The sequence below is a fragment of the Exophiala dermatitidis genome, assembly GCF_000230625.1.
Source record: "Exophiala dermatitidis NIH/UT8656 unplaced genomic scaffold supercont1.6, whole genome shotgun sequence".
In the NCBI taxonomy this organism is placed as follows: domain Eukaryota; kingdom Fungi; phylum Ascomycota; class Eurotiomycetes; order Chaetothyriales; family Herpotrichiellaceae; genus Exophiala; species Exophiala dermatitidis.
In genome coordinates this window covers 1,324,682-1,340,142 of record NW_008751651.1, presented here as the reverse complement: position 1 = coordinate 1,340,142, position 15,461 = coordinate 1,324,682, and the positions used below count along the sequence as shown (strand labels likewise).

General features: G+C 52.9%; 8 protein-coding genes across 8 annotated transcripts; 5 read left to right on the top strand and 3 right to left on the bottom strand.

Annotated features, from left to right (window-relative positions):
• Positions 1-207: 207 nt before the first annotated feature.
• HMPREF1120_07317 (uncharacterized protein) lies at positions 208-932 on the top strand (the record flags this gene model as incomplete). The annotated part of the gene is made up of 3 exons (XM_009161538.1): positions 208-456; positions 566-732; positions 818-932. 3 exons carry the CDS (start codon positions 208-210, stop codon positions 930-932), a joined length of 531 nt encoding a protein of 176 aa, XP_009159786.1.
• Positions 933-1,474: 542 nt separating this feature from the next.
• HMPREF1120_07316 (uncharacterized protein) lies at positions 1,475-2,404 on the top strand (the record flags this gene model as incomplete). Its single annotated transcript, XM_009161537.1, has 1 exon — positions 1,475-2,404. The coding sequence occupies one exon, from the start codon at positions 1,475-1,477 to the stop codon at positions 2,402-2,404; it is 930 nt and encodes a 309-aa protein (XP_009159785.1).
• A 709-nt stretch (positions 2,405-3,113) lies between these two features.
• Positions 3,114-4,625, top strand: HMPREF1120_07315 (glucosylceramidase; the record flags this gene model as incomplete). Its single annotated transcript, XM_009161536.1, has 1 exon — positions 3,114-4,625. One exon carries the CDS (start codon positions 3,114-3,116, stop codon positions 4,623-4,625), a length of 1,512 nt encoding a protein of 503 aa, XP_009159784.1.
• An 820-nt stretch (positions 4,626-5,445) lies between these two features.
• Positions 5,446-7,880, bottom strand: HMPREF1120_07314 (actin beta/gamma 1; the record flags this gene model as incomplete). Its single annotated transcript, XM_009161535.1, has 3 exons — positions 5,446-5,496; positions 5,558-7,623; positions 7,685-7,880. 3 exons carry the CDS (start codon positions 7,878-7,880, stop codon positions 5,446-5,448), a joined length of 2,313 nt encoding a protein of 770 aa, XP_009159783.1.
• An 805-nt stretch (positions 7,881-8,685) lies between these two features.
• HMPREF1120_07313 (uncharacterized protein) lies at positions 8,686-9,266 on the bottom strand (the record flags this gene model as incomplete). Its single annotated transcript, XM_009161534.1, has 5 exons — positions 8,686-8,714; positions 8,771-8,855; positions 8,908-8,952; positions 9,014-9,070; positions 9,138-9,266. The coding sequence occupies 5 exons, from the start codon at positions 9,264-9,266 to the stop codon at positions 8,686-8,688; spliced, it is 345 nt and encodes a 114-aa protein (XP_009159782.1).
• Positions 9,267-9,781: 515 nt separating this feature from the next.
• HMPREF1120_07312 (isoflavone reductase) lies at positions 9,782-10,886 on the top strand (the record flags this gene model as incomplete). Its single annotated transcript, XM_009161533.1, has 3 exons — positions 9,782-10,025; positions 10,100-10,472; positions 10,532-10,886. The coding sequence occupies 3 exons, from the start codon at positions 9,782-9,784 to the stop codon at positions 10,884-10,886; spliced, it is 972 nt and encodes a 323-aa protein (XP_009159781.1).
• Positions 10,887-11,690: 804 nt separating this feature from the next.
• On the top strand, positions 11,691-12,945 carry HMPREF1120_07311 (alcohol dehydrogenase; the record flags this gene model as incomplete). Its single annotated transcript, XM_009161532.1, has 3 exons — positions 11,691-11,784; positions 11,899-11,988; positions 12,092-12,945. The coding sequence occupies 3 exons, from the start codon at positions 11,691-11,693 to the stop codon at positions 12,943-12,945; spliced, it is 1,038 nt and encodes a 345-aa protein (XP_009159780.1).
• Positions 12,946-13,078: 133 nt separating this feature from the next.
• Positions 13,079-15,379, bottom strand: HMPREF1120_07310 (origin recognition complex subunit 1; the record flags this gene model as incomplete). Its single annotated transcript, XM_009161531.1, has 1 exon — positions 13,079-15,379. One exon carries the CDS (start codon positions 15,377-15,379, stop codon positions 13,079-13,081), a length of 2,301 nt encoding a protein of 766 aa, XP_009159779.1.
• Positions 15,380-15,461: the final 82 nt, after the last annotated feature.

Sequence of the window (15,461 nt, the reverse complement as noted above, 5' to 3'; positions counted from 1 at the left end):
ATGCAACCATCTGTGAACCGGTTCGGGGCGTCAATAGTGCAACATGTCTTTGTTGTTGCGCTCGATGGCCCCAAGCAGGCAGTTTAAATATCCAAAGAAGTACACCTAATCCGCAGTCAATATACACCGCACTCAGTCTTTCGACTCCTTCTTTATACGGCATTTCGTTCGCTTTCATTTCTCACCCGTCGAATACTCTCCTTCGCCATGCGAGCGTTCAATCTAGCTTTCTCGCCGCTCCTTCTTGCCGCAGTTGCCGGCGTGGTATCCGCGCAGGACGAGGCCACCGTCTACGATACCCCTGTTCTTGCCGAGGCTAGAGAGCTTCAGAAACGTAGCCCTCCGGCAGGCGTATATGTCTGCGACCAGACCAACTGGCACGGCAAATGTGCCTGGACCAAGCTCAACGAGGGGGTCTGTATGAACTTCCCTTGGGATGCAGGCACCTCTTTCGGCGTAAGTTGACTTGGTCTTTCTTTTCATCTCCCGCTCCGGCGATTGGTTTTATCGCCCATTGCATTGCCGTGATATGGTTGCTGACTTCTGTTGTGCCACAACGTTTTAGCCTCCTCAAGGATGGCAGTGTAAGATCTACTACGGCGGCAAATGCACGGGTGCCATGACCGACGGTAAACTCACCTATCCCGGGACGCCCAATATCGGGGCTACGTACAACAATCGGTTGAAGCCGGCTTCGTATAAATGCCGTCCTTGCCCTGCTGGATCTCCTTGGTAAGTTTGGAACCCTGTCCCTTCAGAACCGCGAACCGTGGTTGCAATGCGAAGCTATGTTGCTGACCGAGTGGATTTGATGCAGTATCAACGGCAATGCTCCAGCTTACCTTGAAGCCGTGAGCAAACATGGCGAGAAGATGCCCAACGGGAAATGTAAAATCTTCCAGAGCGGCGACGTCCACGAGGTCCCTTGTTAGATGGTTTTCATGTACAGTTACCCTGGGTTTCGATGGGCTGCCTGGAGTAGATATTGGAGGCATTGGGCTGGCTTTCTGAAAGACTTTCGGAGTAAAGGGGAGTCTGGATAAGTGGTGGTCTCATTCTTGTCGCTTGGTTATGGACAACAATTTTACCACAATAAAGAAATGATCAATATCGGTGGCAAGTTCGGCTTCGTTTTGTTTATTGGTACAAAAGTGGAAGCTGCTGACAGAGAAAATCCGGGGAAGAAAGCGGAATAAATTATTATAATTTTATTGACGTCAGGCCGGCGGGACAGAAACATTGGCGTCCCGCGCGTCACAACACTGGCATCACTATTGTTGCAGTTATACCTTCTCTTACTGTGTAGCACAGGATGTACCATGGGCTGTTGCTCAAGTATTTGCTGAGCATTAATCCCAATCCCAGCCTACTACGTCTATGCTGGTGCAGCTGAAATGGCCTAGTCTGAGCCCGGAGCCAAGCGAGCACTCGTACTCGGCGATCGATTGTCCATCAGTTCTTCGTAGTGGTCGCAATGCCCGCTACCACGCGGAGCAAAACAAAGCAGGCGCGCCTGGAGGACTTCGGAGCGGGAGACTCAAAAAGCGAATCTGGGAGCAAGAATGCGACTTCGGGAAAGACTACAAAGTCTGAGGGCAAAGAGTTCGAATCCAAAGACTCCGCGGCAACAACAAAAGCGAAACAGAACAAAGCAAAGAAAGACGCCCCTGCGAACAAGCGCAAATCAACTGACAGCAATTCAGATGACCAGAGTAAGAAGTCAAGACCGGCTAAGAGACGGCATGTCAAAGCAGAGCCAGAGCCAGAGCCCGAGCCCAGCGAAGGGAAACAAAGCCAGCTCACCAAATCCGGCGAAGTCAGCCCTCCTGACACTGATGCGCCCGAACACAAGCCAATCATGATCAACCGTGCACCCGTCTTGCAGCTATGGTCAGCCTGCGTTGCACATCGCCTGTATCCGGAGTTATCATGGGAAACATGCCTTGCAATTGGGTCAGCTATTTCAACTTTATGCGCCATCTCCAAGGGTCGGTCGATCGGGATGATTGATCCTCCTGACACGGCCGACGAAGAGCGCAAGCAGCGGAAAGAGGCACAGAAGCGGCGCGACGAGGCCGGGGCCGACGACGAGGTCCAAGTCATGGGCTTTCGGCTTCTTGTCAAGGGCGAGGACGTGTTGCTCCAGGGCAAACCGAAGCATGGGAGCGAGGCTCCTCTGAAAGGCAAATTTGGCGGTGACGACGACTATCAACGAGTCAAGGACGCGATGGATACGGCGCTGGCTAGGTGGACAGGCGATGAGGAAAGCAAAAAGGAACTAAACAAGCGCGCTTTCCACATGTACGAGTCTTTCCGTCCAACTGTGCAGAGTGGCCAGGGCGGCTGGGGCCGCAAAGGCCCCTTGAGCATCGACAAGATCAAGGATGTGGTGGAGCGAAAGTAACATGTGCGTGATTGCGAGCAAGCGGAGCATGCAATGGTTCAGCCCAAGCACATAGTGTTCCCGGCTTGGGCGTCGAACCACTTCGGATACCAGACCACGTGGCACGAGGGTATTTCATTGAACACATCGAGACTATCTCTGGCCGTGTATACTGCAGAGGATGTACATGGTAAGTTGAGGTTGGTGAAAAGTGAGTATCAGCTGCTTATCCATGTGAGCCCCCAATCATGTCAAGTCATTGTCACTCACAGTTTCCGGTTGCTTTTTAACAAGGACCTGATTCGTTCTGCCGGTATATATCTCTAGACACCATCCGCCTGTCGAGGGCGGTTTGACTATCCCGCTCGAAATGTACGACTGCCTCGCTCCGGGTAATTTGGTAAGCTGGAGGGAGAGATCTCCAAAAGAATGTCGCTGTGGGGACATTGAACGACGTCCAACAACCACCTCCTTCCAAATCTGATTAGCGCCTCACCTCGGAGAATCGCCGGTGGTTAAAGTCGATGGATAAATGTCGAACTAGGGATACTATGATCATCGTCGCGATCGTTGTCAAGATCCTGCACGAGAGTACATAATGCTTTGTATTGGCAAGATGTGTGCTATCTCGATGCTCGTACTGAGGTGGTGGAAATGTCAATCTCGACACCGTCAAGCAGCCAAACCTGCCTGATCTGAACTGCCACTGCAGCCACCGCGGCCCAGAATCATGAAAGACTTCCTTCTGGCAGTTGCCGCCGTCGCCGTCGCCAGCAGTGGACACTCTTCAGCATGGAGCTACGCGCCCAACACGACATACTCAGCCAAGATCCAAGTCAACACAGCCCAAAAACACCAGACCATGATCGGCGGCGGCTGTTCCGGGGCATTCGGGATAGCATGTCAACAATTCGGATCAGTAGGCCTGTCCTCCGACAAACAGGAAGAAGTCACTCAGATCCTATTTGACGAGAACGTCGGCGGCCTATCGATCGTGCGCAACGACATCGGATCGACTCCAGGCCATGTCGCCGGGGATGTGGCGTCCATCCTACCAGCATGTCCAGCAACCCCAGCAGGACCGTTCAACTACGTCTGGGACGGCAACGACACATGTCAACTACAGCTGACGCAGACGGCGCTGAAATACAATCCCAACATCTACGTCTATGCCGACGCATGGTCTGCGCCAGGGTGCATGAAGACCGTGGGGACCGAGGACAACGGCGGCCTGATCTGCGGCGTGCGAGGCAGCGACACCAGTCCCAACTGTACAGCTGATTGGCGCCAGGCATATGCCGACTACCTGGTCCAATATGTAAAATTCTACGAACAGGAAGGGATCGAAGTGTCGTTGCTCGGCGCGTACAACGAGCCCGACTTCAATCCCATCACCTACGCCAGTATGGAATCGGACGGATACCAAGCCAAAGACTTTTTGGAATTTCTCTATCCGACAGCTAAAAAGGCTTTTCCCAATATCAGCGTTGCATGCTGCGATGCCACGGGCGCCAGACAGGAGCGGAACATCTTGTACGAGCTGGAGCAGGCCGGTGGCACAGATGTCTTTGATGTCGCTACTTGGCACAACTACCAAAGTAACCCGGAACGACCGTTCAATTTGGCCGGCGGCAAACCGAATCTGATGACGGAATGGGCCGATGGCACCGGGCAATGGAACCCTTATTGGGATGTCACTGGCCAGCTGGCTGAAGGGCTCCAATGGGCAATGTACATTCACAACGCACTCGTCAACTCCGACACATCGGGCTACGTACACTGGTGGTGCGCGCAAAACACGACAGGCGACAACGCCCTGATCCGTTTACAGTATGATGACTACTTTGTCTCGAGGCGTTTGTGGGCATTCGCCTCGTATTTTCGCTTCGCGAGACCGGGAGCCGTTCGCGTCGATGCAGACAGTGATGTCGAGAACGTCTATGTTAGTGCCTATGTCAATGAGAATGGTACTATTGCCGTTCCGGTTATAAATGCTGCGCATTTTGGGTACGCGTTGACTGTGAATGTTGACTTGCCTGGCTTGGAAATTGGAGTTGGGAATGGCAATGGCAATGCGACCATGAGGACCGTTACTGCATTTCTCACGGACAATGAACATAACGTTACTATGGTGGGACAGACACAGACCGGCACCAGCGACGGCAGCGGCAGTGCTGGTAAGTTGGTCTCCTTTGAAGCCATGATTGAGCCGAGAGCGACGAAGACTTTCTTTCTAAGTTGATTTCAGGGAAGAAGCAGCGGCGGCAGTGGCATGCGGCGAAATGGAGTGCGAGAGAGACTGGGAGGGAGGACGAGGACTCGCGCGGTAATACTACCAGGGCCACGGTGCGAAGCATGTCCACGTTACGTTACTATTGATTGTGCAGCCACTACAGCCATCTTTGACATACATAGCGGCGGGATGGGCAAAAGCCAGCATTTCATTGTAATAACAAGGTGTGGCCATCACGGTATAAACGCTGCCGACCTTGAAGCCTCCGGGTTTCCCGTAGGATGGATAACATAACAAGCCCCACTGGCAGCTAACCATCTCCAGCCCCGAAGGGCTTCTTCGACGACGTTGCTGCCGCCGTCACATTGAGGACGAGACTGATCGTGATCGGGACCATGTCCTTCCCTGGACGAGGCTGGATACCGGGGAGCATAAGTGCTTCTGTCTTGATGAATGACAGATCTATTCGTTCTCATCCGCTGCGTGATCATCATGATCATTTTCATGACCGTGCTCGTATCCCATGGACCCACGTACTTATTTCATGAGCCTACAAATGTGAGGTTTGTTGTCCGGCGCGGCTGGCTGCCTGGAGGAACTGCCCGGATTTGCCTTGGGCACACTTCCCATCGTAGTAGCAGCATTGTCGTGTCCGGCAAAAGCTAAGCCGACATTTCACACCGCTGCGGCGCCAACTGATCGTTCACCATGCTGGATAACACAGTGCCGTCTCGATAAGCACGGCCGGGCCCAAGTTTTGCGGGTTGTATGAAACCCATCTTTCGCCATATCCGGCAATGAATACACATGCCCCCGGTGGAGCTCAGCATCATCCTCCAAATCCATAGAGCGGCGAGACAAAGTTGCCCAGCTCATGTTCCTATATCAAAGTCAGCATTCTTGGACAAGTAAGCTACAACAGCAGAAAACAGCAAACATACCTTGATGTAATCGCTTCCTTTCTCCAGATACTCTGCGCGGGTAACAGTGGCAGCTTCTCGACTAGGGGTATCGGGGGAGTTCCACCAGCTGGCCGCGCCTTTCCAAGCGTCAAGGATGGGGTCACTGGCCTTGCGCACATTGATTGTGAAATCATCCGGCATGGCAGCGACCAGCTCTGTCTTGAGGCGTTCCTCAAAGGTCGGGAACATGGTATTGCCACCGGTCAAAAAGACATCCGTGAGCAGCGCTTGTTGTTGAGTACGGTCGGAAAACCGGCCCATGACGATCCCTTCGATGATTTCCACCAGCCCGGCCTGGTCGACACCGGCAATTCCTGGCTGAAATACAACCTCGGGCACGCGGATCCGTTCAACGTTCAGGTGGATTTGGTTTGCTTCCCGTTGACTGTCGGGGTCGGCAGGCCTTGCTCCCCGAAGGAATGCGTGCAATACACTCTTGGTCCAGTCATTCTGGGCTTCAATCGTGTCCTTCTCCGAGAACTCGGGATCGAACTCTAGAAGCTCACTCTCCACGGCCTTCAACGCCTCCAAGGGATCTTCTTCGGGTTCCTCGTCGTCACTTGCTGGCTCGGTAGCCACCGTCCGATAAACTCCCCAGTCCTCGTCGTTGGCACCAAAGTCATCGTCGTACTCTCCTCCACCTCTGCGCTTTCTTTTCGGTCCATCTGCGGCCAGGTTGGCCAGGGTCTTCATGCGCATCTGCGAAGCAATGCCTTTGCGGTTTCCCGAATCCGCCTTCTGCCTAGCTTGCTCCTTGATCTTAGCCAGGAGCTGGTCTCGTTGCCGTCGCCGACCCGCGAGCCATTCGTCAAACCGAGTCTCTCGCATCTCAATGTCGCGTCTCTCTTCCTCGGCGGCACGCGCTCTTTCCCGCTCCTTCTCTTCCTTGGCTCGGATCCTGGCCTCGACTCCAGACTTCATCAGTCTTTGGTGCCGCTTTTCCTTGAGCCCCTCCTCGTCCAATTGATCATCCGGCACGTCAAGCAGGGGAAACTTGTTCAGCTGTTCTTCGAGCTTCTCTTCCTCTTCGGGTGCCCCAAGTTCTTTGTTCCGCGATTTTCGGATCGACTTGTCCAGGTCCCGGATGACCCGCTCTAGCGCGGCTTCATCCTTGAGCTCTTCATCGTCCAAGATTCGCCGTTGCTCTTTCTTGGTAGTTGCTTCCAGGTATTGTTTATGCACTGATTGATAGTATTCGAGCTCCTGCTCTTTTCTGATCAGTTTCTCCAGCCGCATTTTTGCAGCTTGCTCTTGCAGACGACGTCCGGATTCTTTCTTCCGCTCCGCTATCCTGGCGAGTTCTTCGGCCGATTTTTCAACCACCACCTGTTCGGTGTAAGGGTATTGGATGATGATATCTCGTTCCTCTTCGAGCCCGGTCCAGTCCAGATAGGTGGCGATTTCCGACGAAAAATCCCTTGACAAATAGCAGTACTGCTTGATGTAGGTTTCCATCTGTTCCATGGTCATCTTGCCAGGAAACGTGGGATACTTGAGGCGCAGAAGCTTCAATAGAAATTCCTGAGCTTGAGAGCCTCCCCAATTCAGGCGGGTACATGATTGCATCTGAGGTTTCCGATCCAATACAGGAATCACATGCGTCGACGTGTGGGAGGAGGATACAATCAGCCCGGATGTACCCTTGTTGTAGCGATAGGAGAACAAACTGTCAATGCCCATGGTGACACTGGGAGCACCGTAGCACTCGAAGAGCATCTCATTCATCATCCTCCTGCTGTGAGGCAAGTTCGCGACGGCCTCCGTGACCACCAACGGTCGACCCACGCTGCCCTGGTTATCGACCCCGAGCTTCAGAAAGATATAATCGTAGATCCCCTCCATAATGTCCCAGTTCGTCGGGATGCTGGTATTCTGCTCGAAGGCGGTCCTGATCTGACCACGCGTCGTCGCGTCGGCATATGCATCGTAGCCCACATAGGCACAGTATTTGTTGTATTTTCGGTCTTTGAACTTGGCCACGATCGGGGGCACGAGAAGTCGCGGGTTCTTGTCGAAGGAGAAGCCGGCTTTGATCGTATGGGCGCCTGTAATATTTGCGCGTCAGCTTGTGTCCCTCCCTCGAAAATCGAGTCAATATTTGCCTACCATTGTCTATTACGATCGCACTCTCGTCCGGAGTAGCAGCACTTTGTCGCCAGCCATCCGGCTGCGGAGGTTGGTATCCTTTGAAAGGAAAGTCTGGGGCAGGGTATATCCGTGGTTGCGAGCGCGTCTGGCCATCGGGTGGAGGCGTAGGCAACCGACGCTCAGAGGCGATGCGGGAGATGTTGGTGATTGTCATGGTGTCTGATTCATTCTAGAGGCAGCGGCTGCGGTATGTGATCGCCCGGGCAAAGCACCCAGGAAGTCGAATGGTTTTAGCCGGGCAGTGGGTAGTTGTTGGAAGACGCGGAAAGGAAACAATTAATTACAGTGCGACATGTTGGTGTTGAAGGGTGAATGAGGAACTTGAACTGCGGGCAAGAATTCAAGTTGGTGGTTGTTGCGCAAACATCCGCGATCCTTCTCGGGCACATGTGGAGAAATATGTGGTAGATCAACTCGACTTACAACGACGCTTACGAAGAATGCTATACTCATACTCCGACCAGAGAAATCCAGTAGACTTTTGCAATTGCGGTGACATTACACATCTGATCCTTTCTAGACTTGCATATTGGAGGCTTGGGCGGCTCTGCCGGGTCGCTGTAGCGCCTCGTAGCAAGGGACAATATGCCTGCCTTTGACATTTTGAAGAGCGCATGCTACATGGCTTCCAATACATACCAGGTAGGCTATGTGCAGCGAGAGCCCTCAGTCATGTGCCAGCCATCATGCAAAATCAAATCCCCTGTTCTTGGATTCTTTGTCTCCAAACCCAGCGCAGTAACACCAATACGTTGCGGCGTACCCGATTACGGCGTGCGCTGGCAGCCTGCAAACAGCGCATGTTTCAACTGTCAGGAATGCAGTTCGAACAGTAACCGAGACCAGGGCAGCCGTCCAAAGTGAGAGATGGGCCGAGATATGATCCTCATAAGGCATCGCGAGCGTCGTTTGATCGTCGTGGAGTCCTTATTCACTCCATAGGGACATTCTCGTCTGCTTCAAATCGGATCCTTGAGGTTCTCCGTTGCTATACCCCTGTCAACAGTGTCCAGACATGAGAAATCTAGAGAAGGTATCCCTCACCTTCCAGGTGGAAGAGGACATTGGATTGGTAGTTCTTGAACATCTGTGCGACCAGTTCTACATTCATGTTCTGGATATTGACCTCCTGCAATTCCTCGTCAACATGATATTCCCACGCTGCCCGGATCAGGCCATACCTGGAGGTTTCTGTTCATCATCGCCACGGCTTCATTCAGCTTTTCCTGCAACGGTGTGGTCTCTCAGTGACAAGGTCACTGCTGGTTATAGATGGGGTCGACGTACGATGTTTGTGATGATCCGGGAGAGCAACAGGCTCTGCTGTTGTTCGTGAGGGCTCTCCTTTACGCGAGTTAGTCTTGAATATATAAACTCCATCACTGTACCTACCATGTCGTCAGATCAATACTGTGTTAGGAGCCTCGTCAGGCCACGAAGACTTGGAATGGGTTGCCAGTTGACCAGACGCAAGGCACTGTACATCGCGTTCCGCGTTGCGGGGGACAGACGAGGCAATAGTGGTTTGCCGCTTTATCATGCTACCCTTCTTTACTAACTGGAACCGGCTATAGGATTACGCCGTTTGGTAGATGCCTCCAATGTCCCTCACTGTACTACCTTTCAGTCCATCGTGCTTGAAACCTACGGCTCAAGGTGTAGTAGTATTTCCAGGTTTGTTCTAGTGAAGGATCCCCTGAGATTTTTGCAGCGTTGCGCTCACTGTTGGGGTTTGAGTCTCCTGTGGACGGAAGGTAGCACAACGCTCTTCCTATACGGGCAGCGGTTGACAGGCGAGCCCCGCTAAGACGTGATCTTTGATCTACTGGGGCACCCAAGTGAGTGTTGCTGGTATTAATAACAGTTCGCAAACAAAGCTCATCGAGCAGCCATCCTACGGTGTTAAGGGTGCAAAAGAGGAAAACAAAAGAGCGCACACCCCCGACTGCTTTTGAATGCCCACCAAAGCTCAGCCTGATCTGGCCTCTCGATAGTTGGTTTTCCGTACTAGTTCTTCCAGACAGGAGCGAGAACTACCCATTTCAAGCTGCAAGAATGTCTTCCACCTCCTCTTCTGCATGCAAGAAGCTGCTCGTCTTTGGAGCGACCGGGCTGGTCGGGAGCCGCATCATACGGGAAATCGTGCGAAACAAGTCCAAGTTCGAGCGGATCGCGGTCTTCACGTCGCCAACGACAGCTCAAACCAAATCCGACCGAATCGAGTCTCTGAAAAGCCAAGGCGTTGAGATCATCGTTGGTGACCTGACCAAACCCGACGATGTCTCAAAAGCATACGAAGGTGACGCCCCTCCCTGGAAGGCAGTGAACCGAGCCGAATCGGGATGCAAATGAACTGACAAAGTCACCACACAGGTATTGATACGGTGATCTCTTGCCTGGGTAGAGGAGCCATTGAGCATCAACTGGAACTTGTGCGACTAGCCAATGAGAGCCCGTCGGTGCACCGCTTCTTCCCATCCGAATATGGCACGGATGTCGAGTACGGACCGGCGTCAGCGCACGAGATCCCTCACCAGAAGAAACTGAAAGTTCGAGCAGCCTTGCGGTCCTGTGATCGACTGGACCATACTTTTGTCGTCACGGGCCCCTACGCCGACGGCGAGCCGGGACTCTACTTCAGCGCCAATTCCGCCGCCAAAGAAGCCGGAAGTTTTGATGTCAAGAACAAGGCTGCCGTTCTACTGGGGGACGGCAACCTTAAGATCAGTTTCACCACCATGCACGAGTAAGTTTGAAAATCTGTTTCTGTTCCTGAGAAGTTCTAGAAAGTCCTGACGAGACTAGTGTGGGTAAATTGGTTGTTCTTGCTGCCCTCCACGCAGATGCAAGCCGCAACAAAGCCTTGCGAGTCAACTCGTTCACGGCCACTGATGCCGAAATCCTCGCGGAGTTTGAGAAGCAGACCGGTGGCCAGCCGTGGAAAGTGTCATACACAAGCCTCGACGAGCTGAGGAGGCTGGAGAAGGAAGCGTGGGCCGCGGAGAAGCCTTTGGCCACCCTCTTCACGCTCAGGAGGATCTGGGCTGAAGGAGGGACTTTGTACGACAGACGCGATAACTATCTCATTGACGCAGAGGACGTCATGGATACCTTGGCCAATGCGGTTGCCGAAGCCATCAAGGTCCAGACTGCTACATAAGCAGGGTGGCCAGAAGAGGGCTGACTCGACGAACTTGAGATAAAAGCATGATATAAAGGCCACGTCTATCGAGACTACTATTGGTGCCCGTCTACAATACCTACCTGGTAGCTAGCTACTCATGGATTCTGCCAATAGCTACTGTACTGCAAGCGTTATTTTGTCCACTGCGACAATCTGCGGGGACATGGAGAGACGATTTCATACCTAGTGACATGGCCGATGTCGCACGTTGCACAAAGACACCATGGCCGACAAGAATACATGGTATCCGTTGTAGATCCAAGCTCCCTCTCCTAGTGTTCCCTGGTATGCATGACCGTTGCGTCCGGTCGGCTGAATAAGGTACATGCTAATCACTTGCTTTTCCACTGGCATGGCCAGTAGCCTTTCCCTTCCTTCATGTTCAGGTACCTACCTTAGGTACCCTCGGATCCCCCTCTCGAAGAACATCCGCATACGGATGTCGGCCTCCGCACCGCGCATCCACCCACAGTCATGAGACCCTCAACGAATCGGGTTTGAAAAGTGGTCTGAGATGCACAACATTGGCAGTCGTCGATTCGCGAAGCACGGCCAATGGGGGCACCAGCACCGAACAGCAACACTCGGCATTGTCCATTGAAACATTGGCACAAGGTTCCAGCCCACCGGATCCGAGAGTGAGCTGAGTTCTATACCCCTCAATTAGATAAACGCGGTATATATATTAATGTCTTCGAGTACTCAATCTCTTGAAAAAAAAAAGGAAAGCACAAAAATAGTGAAAGCATAATTAGTCGACATCAAAATACTATATCCATCATGAAGGCACTCGTCTACAAAGGTAATGGCCAATGTGCCCTGGAAGACCGTGCGATCCCGCAGATCCAGGAACCTACAGATGCCATTGTGAAAGGTGTGTAAATAAGCGCTGCTCTGATCTTCGTGGACCGTTCCATTGGTCAAGACACGACCTTTCCTGCTCTCCCTCTCATCTCACCGGCTGGGATCTGAACATGGCATGTGGCAGTGGTATACACGACGATTTGCGGGACAGACACCCACATCCTGCATGGCGACGTTCCGACGTGCACGCCAGGTCGAATTCTTGGACATGAAGGTATGTAATACTCCCATTTTCGTGGAAGAACCCTTATAGTTCCACCGTTGAGCTTAACCCTTACGGCATGTCAGACGTCCTCGCTGACTGACCATCAACGCAGGCGTTGGCATCGTGCACGAAGCAGGGGCCGGGGTCTCGAGCTTCAAAAAAGGAGACCGCGTCCTAGTCAGTTGCATCACCAGCTGTGCAACATGCACATACTGCCGACGAGCCATGTACAGCCACTGCGTGAAGGGAGGCTGGATTCTAGGCAACACCATCGACGGCACTCAAGCCGAGTACGTTCGAATCCCACTGGCCGACAGCGGACTGCATGCGGTGCCCGCGGGAGTCGACGAAAAGGGGCTGGTGATGCTCTCGGACATTTTCCCCACGGGCCTCGAATGCGGCGTGTTGAATGGAAAGGTGCAGCCGGGGTCGACTGTCGCCATAGTGGGCGCGGGACCGGTCGGGCTGGCGGCGCTGTTGACGGCCAAACTCTACTCGCCCAGTTTGATCGTTGTCATTGATAAAGACAATAACCGACTCAAGGTCGCGAAGAAGTTCGGGGCCGACCACACTATCAACAGCGGGAACACACCACCCGAGGAAGCTGTCATGAAACTCACTGACAACACCGGCTGTGATGCCGTCATCGAAGCTGTTGGCATTGCTCCCACTCTGGAACTGGCTCAGGACCTGGTTGCGCCCGGCGGGACGATTGCCAATGTCGGCGTGCATGGGAGCAGCTGCTCCTTGAAGATTGAGAAGCTGTGGAATGCAAATATCTCCTTGACCACCAGACTTGTGGATGCAGTTACCACGCCGATGTTGTTGAAGTTGTTTGCTGCGGGAAACATTCGTCCTGGAGATCTGATTACTCATGAATTCAACTTTTCGGAGATGGTGAATGCGTACACGACGTTCAAGGCGGCGGCGGAGCATGAGGCTTTGAAGATGTTGATTTCGGTGTGAGTGAGCAGCAGCTGAAACGGGCCCTGGCTGTTGAAAGAATGGGACGTCCACCACTGCATGTTGATACTGTATTGTTTAGGTGATGCAACAAACGAATTTCCTGGACTGTATTGATAAAGCTTTCCTTCCTTTGTCAAGCATTGAATCCCATTCCTTTGGCGTCTGCATCCCCCATTAAAGCACTTTTGACTTCCTCCTCGCCCACCCGCAGTCTGACTTTGCCTGCTCTTTCGCCCCTGCTTCTGGCCTCCATGGCTACGATACCTGCTTCCACAAGTTCCATGGCTGCCGCTCCGAGCGCCAAAATACGCGGCATTGTCGAGCTTGGGTTTGTCTTCTCGCTGTTGTGTCCATCGACAAGGAGGAAGTCGTGGATGGCACTATTTTCTGCCACATCCGCAATCCGCTTCGCTTCGACAATGACATCGCCGAATGTGGATTCTGCCACTCCCGTGCGTCGTGTACGGGCAAGTATGGCGGCGACGAAAAGCTTGGAAGCAAGCGGCAGGGAGCGAAGATGCTGTGCAATAGGTGATGAAGTCGCCTCGTTGATTGCTTGTTTGATCGTGGCTATTGTGACCCTGGCGAGCTGTTGAGAAGAATTATTTCGCTCCGTCTTTGGTTGCTCAGCGTCGTTGGCTGGTCCCCTGCCTTTGCGGCTCGGTGTTCCTGCAGCAACAGCACCGTCGTCTCCATCGTCTTCATTTCCTGTAGGACCAGCTTCATGCTTTTGTTGGGACTGTTCGGCAATCTCGACGGCCCGGCGGCAGATGTCCAGTGCCCGACGTGCGTCTCCTGAAACAGCAGCGACCTTGCGGCTCGCAAATTGTACGGCGTCCTGGTCTACTATATTGCCTGGGACATTCTGCAAACGAGATGAGATGATTTCCATAAGTTGTGTATGCGTGTATCCGGAAAATGTGAAACGCGTCAAACCCAGACGGGAGCTTATTTTGTTTGACAGCGTTCGCTCCGGCAGATCCATGGTGTTGGCGACTGCCAGGACAATAAGTCGGGAATGCCGCATCGCTGGCCAGTTGAAGAAGTTGTACATGACGCTCTGATTCTTGGTGACCAGCTGGTCCAGCTCGTCCATGAGCACGACGCAAGGAATACGGCGAGGAGAAGGATGCGAGAATTCCTGCTCTAGTAAACTCAAAGCGTGATGGGGGCTGACCCGGTCGCCCTTCAACGCTTCCCAGAGTAAAGAGTAGGATTGGTGTGGTTCCGTGACCTTCATGCCGTTGATCTCGACAAAGTTGAAATCGTCCAATTCTTCGTTCAGCACGGCTTGGTGTAATGAAGCCACTACTTCTCGCACAGTGGCAGTCTTACCTGTTCCCGGTGTGCCTGAGATGTAGATACAAGTTCCAGAGCCGTCCACAATGGCGGAGTAAAGGTGCGAATAGACAGTGCTGAACTCATCGGACCGGCAAGGCAAGGCCGTCGGCACAGCAGAAACGTGAAGAGTCGTGCGGGCGTGTGAGTATGGCGTGGACAGGTATTGAGAAGGAGAGAGGACTCGGGTTCCCAGAGGTGTTATCTCGATGGGCTTCTTGATCATGATTCGTTTGTGAGTCGGTGTAGTGTACTTGGATGCTTTCATGGTGGATTTGGGTGTTGCGGTGGTCGAAGTCGTTTTCCGCCGTTTGTGTGGCGTCCTGGGCTCTTCATTGTCTGCCTCTTTCTTCTGCTCGTACTCCTTATCCTCTTCCTTGCTGGGCAGATGCTTTCTCTTGCCCTTGGTCTGTTCCTTGACGAAGTCAATCAAGTCTAACAGATCCTCTGGTCCCTTGTAAATTTCCTCCCAGACGAAATCCTCCGTGAACTGGAGAGTTCTCTGCTTGACCCCACGCCGGCACAGAATCGTCTTTGAGTATCGATTCGCACCAGACTTGGACTTTGGTGGCAAACCACCAGGATACCTCCGAAAGAAGGCGTCTTTTGACAACACTGTGGCTCTACCATTGATTGCTGTCAAAGGGTTCATGTTGAAATCGGCTGTGATGTATGACTCGTTGGGCAAAACATCAGGTCGGATTTTAGATCGCTTTCCAAACGCCAGCTCCTCCGGGGTGCAGAACCACTGAATGTATGCGCACATCTCATCATCTCCGTCCTCGTTGGTCTCTGAAAAGGAGCATATCAGTCCCACCCAATCTTTCCCTTGTTCGGGAGATTTTAACAAGATAGGATCTCCTATTCGCACGACGAAAGAGCCCATACGTGCACCGATTATAGTCCGCTTTTTGGAGGTCTGACTGATGGCGTTGGCCTTTCGCTTTTTCGTGGGCGGCTCTTCGTCCTCCTTCGTTTGAGGTCCGGCTTCGGATTCGTAGATCCATTGCCAGGGATGATCATCGTAACCCAGTTCGTCATCCGAGTTCTCGCGCACAAGCCCTCCTTTGGTGGAATACCTTTTTTGTCTCTGCATGATGTAGACCTCAGATGTGATCTACTCTGGGCCACAAGGAGGAAAGACCCTTGATTGTGCCTGGTTACTTCTAGCGGCCCAT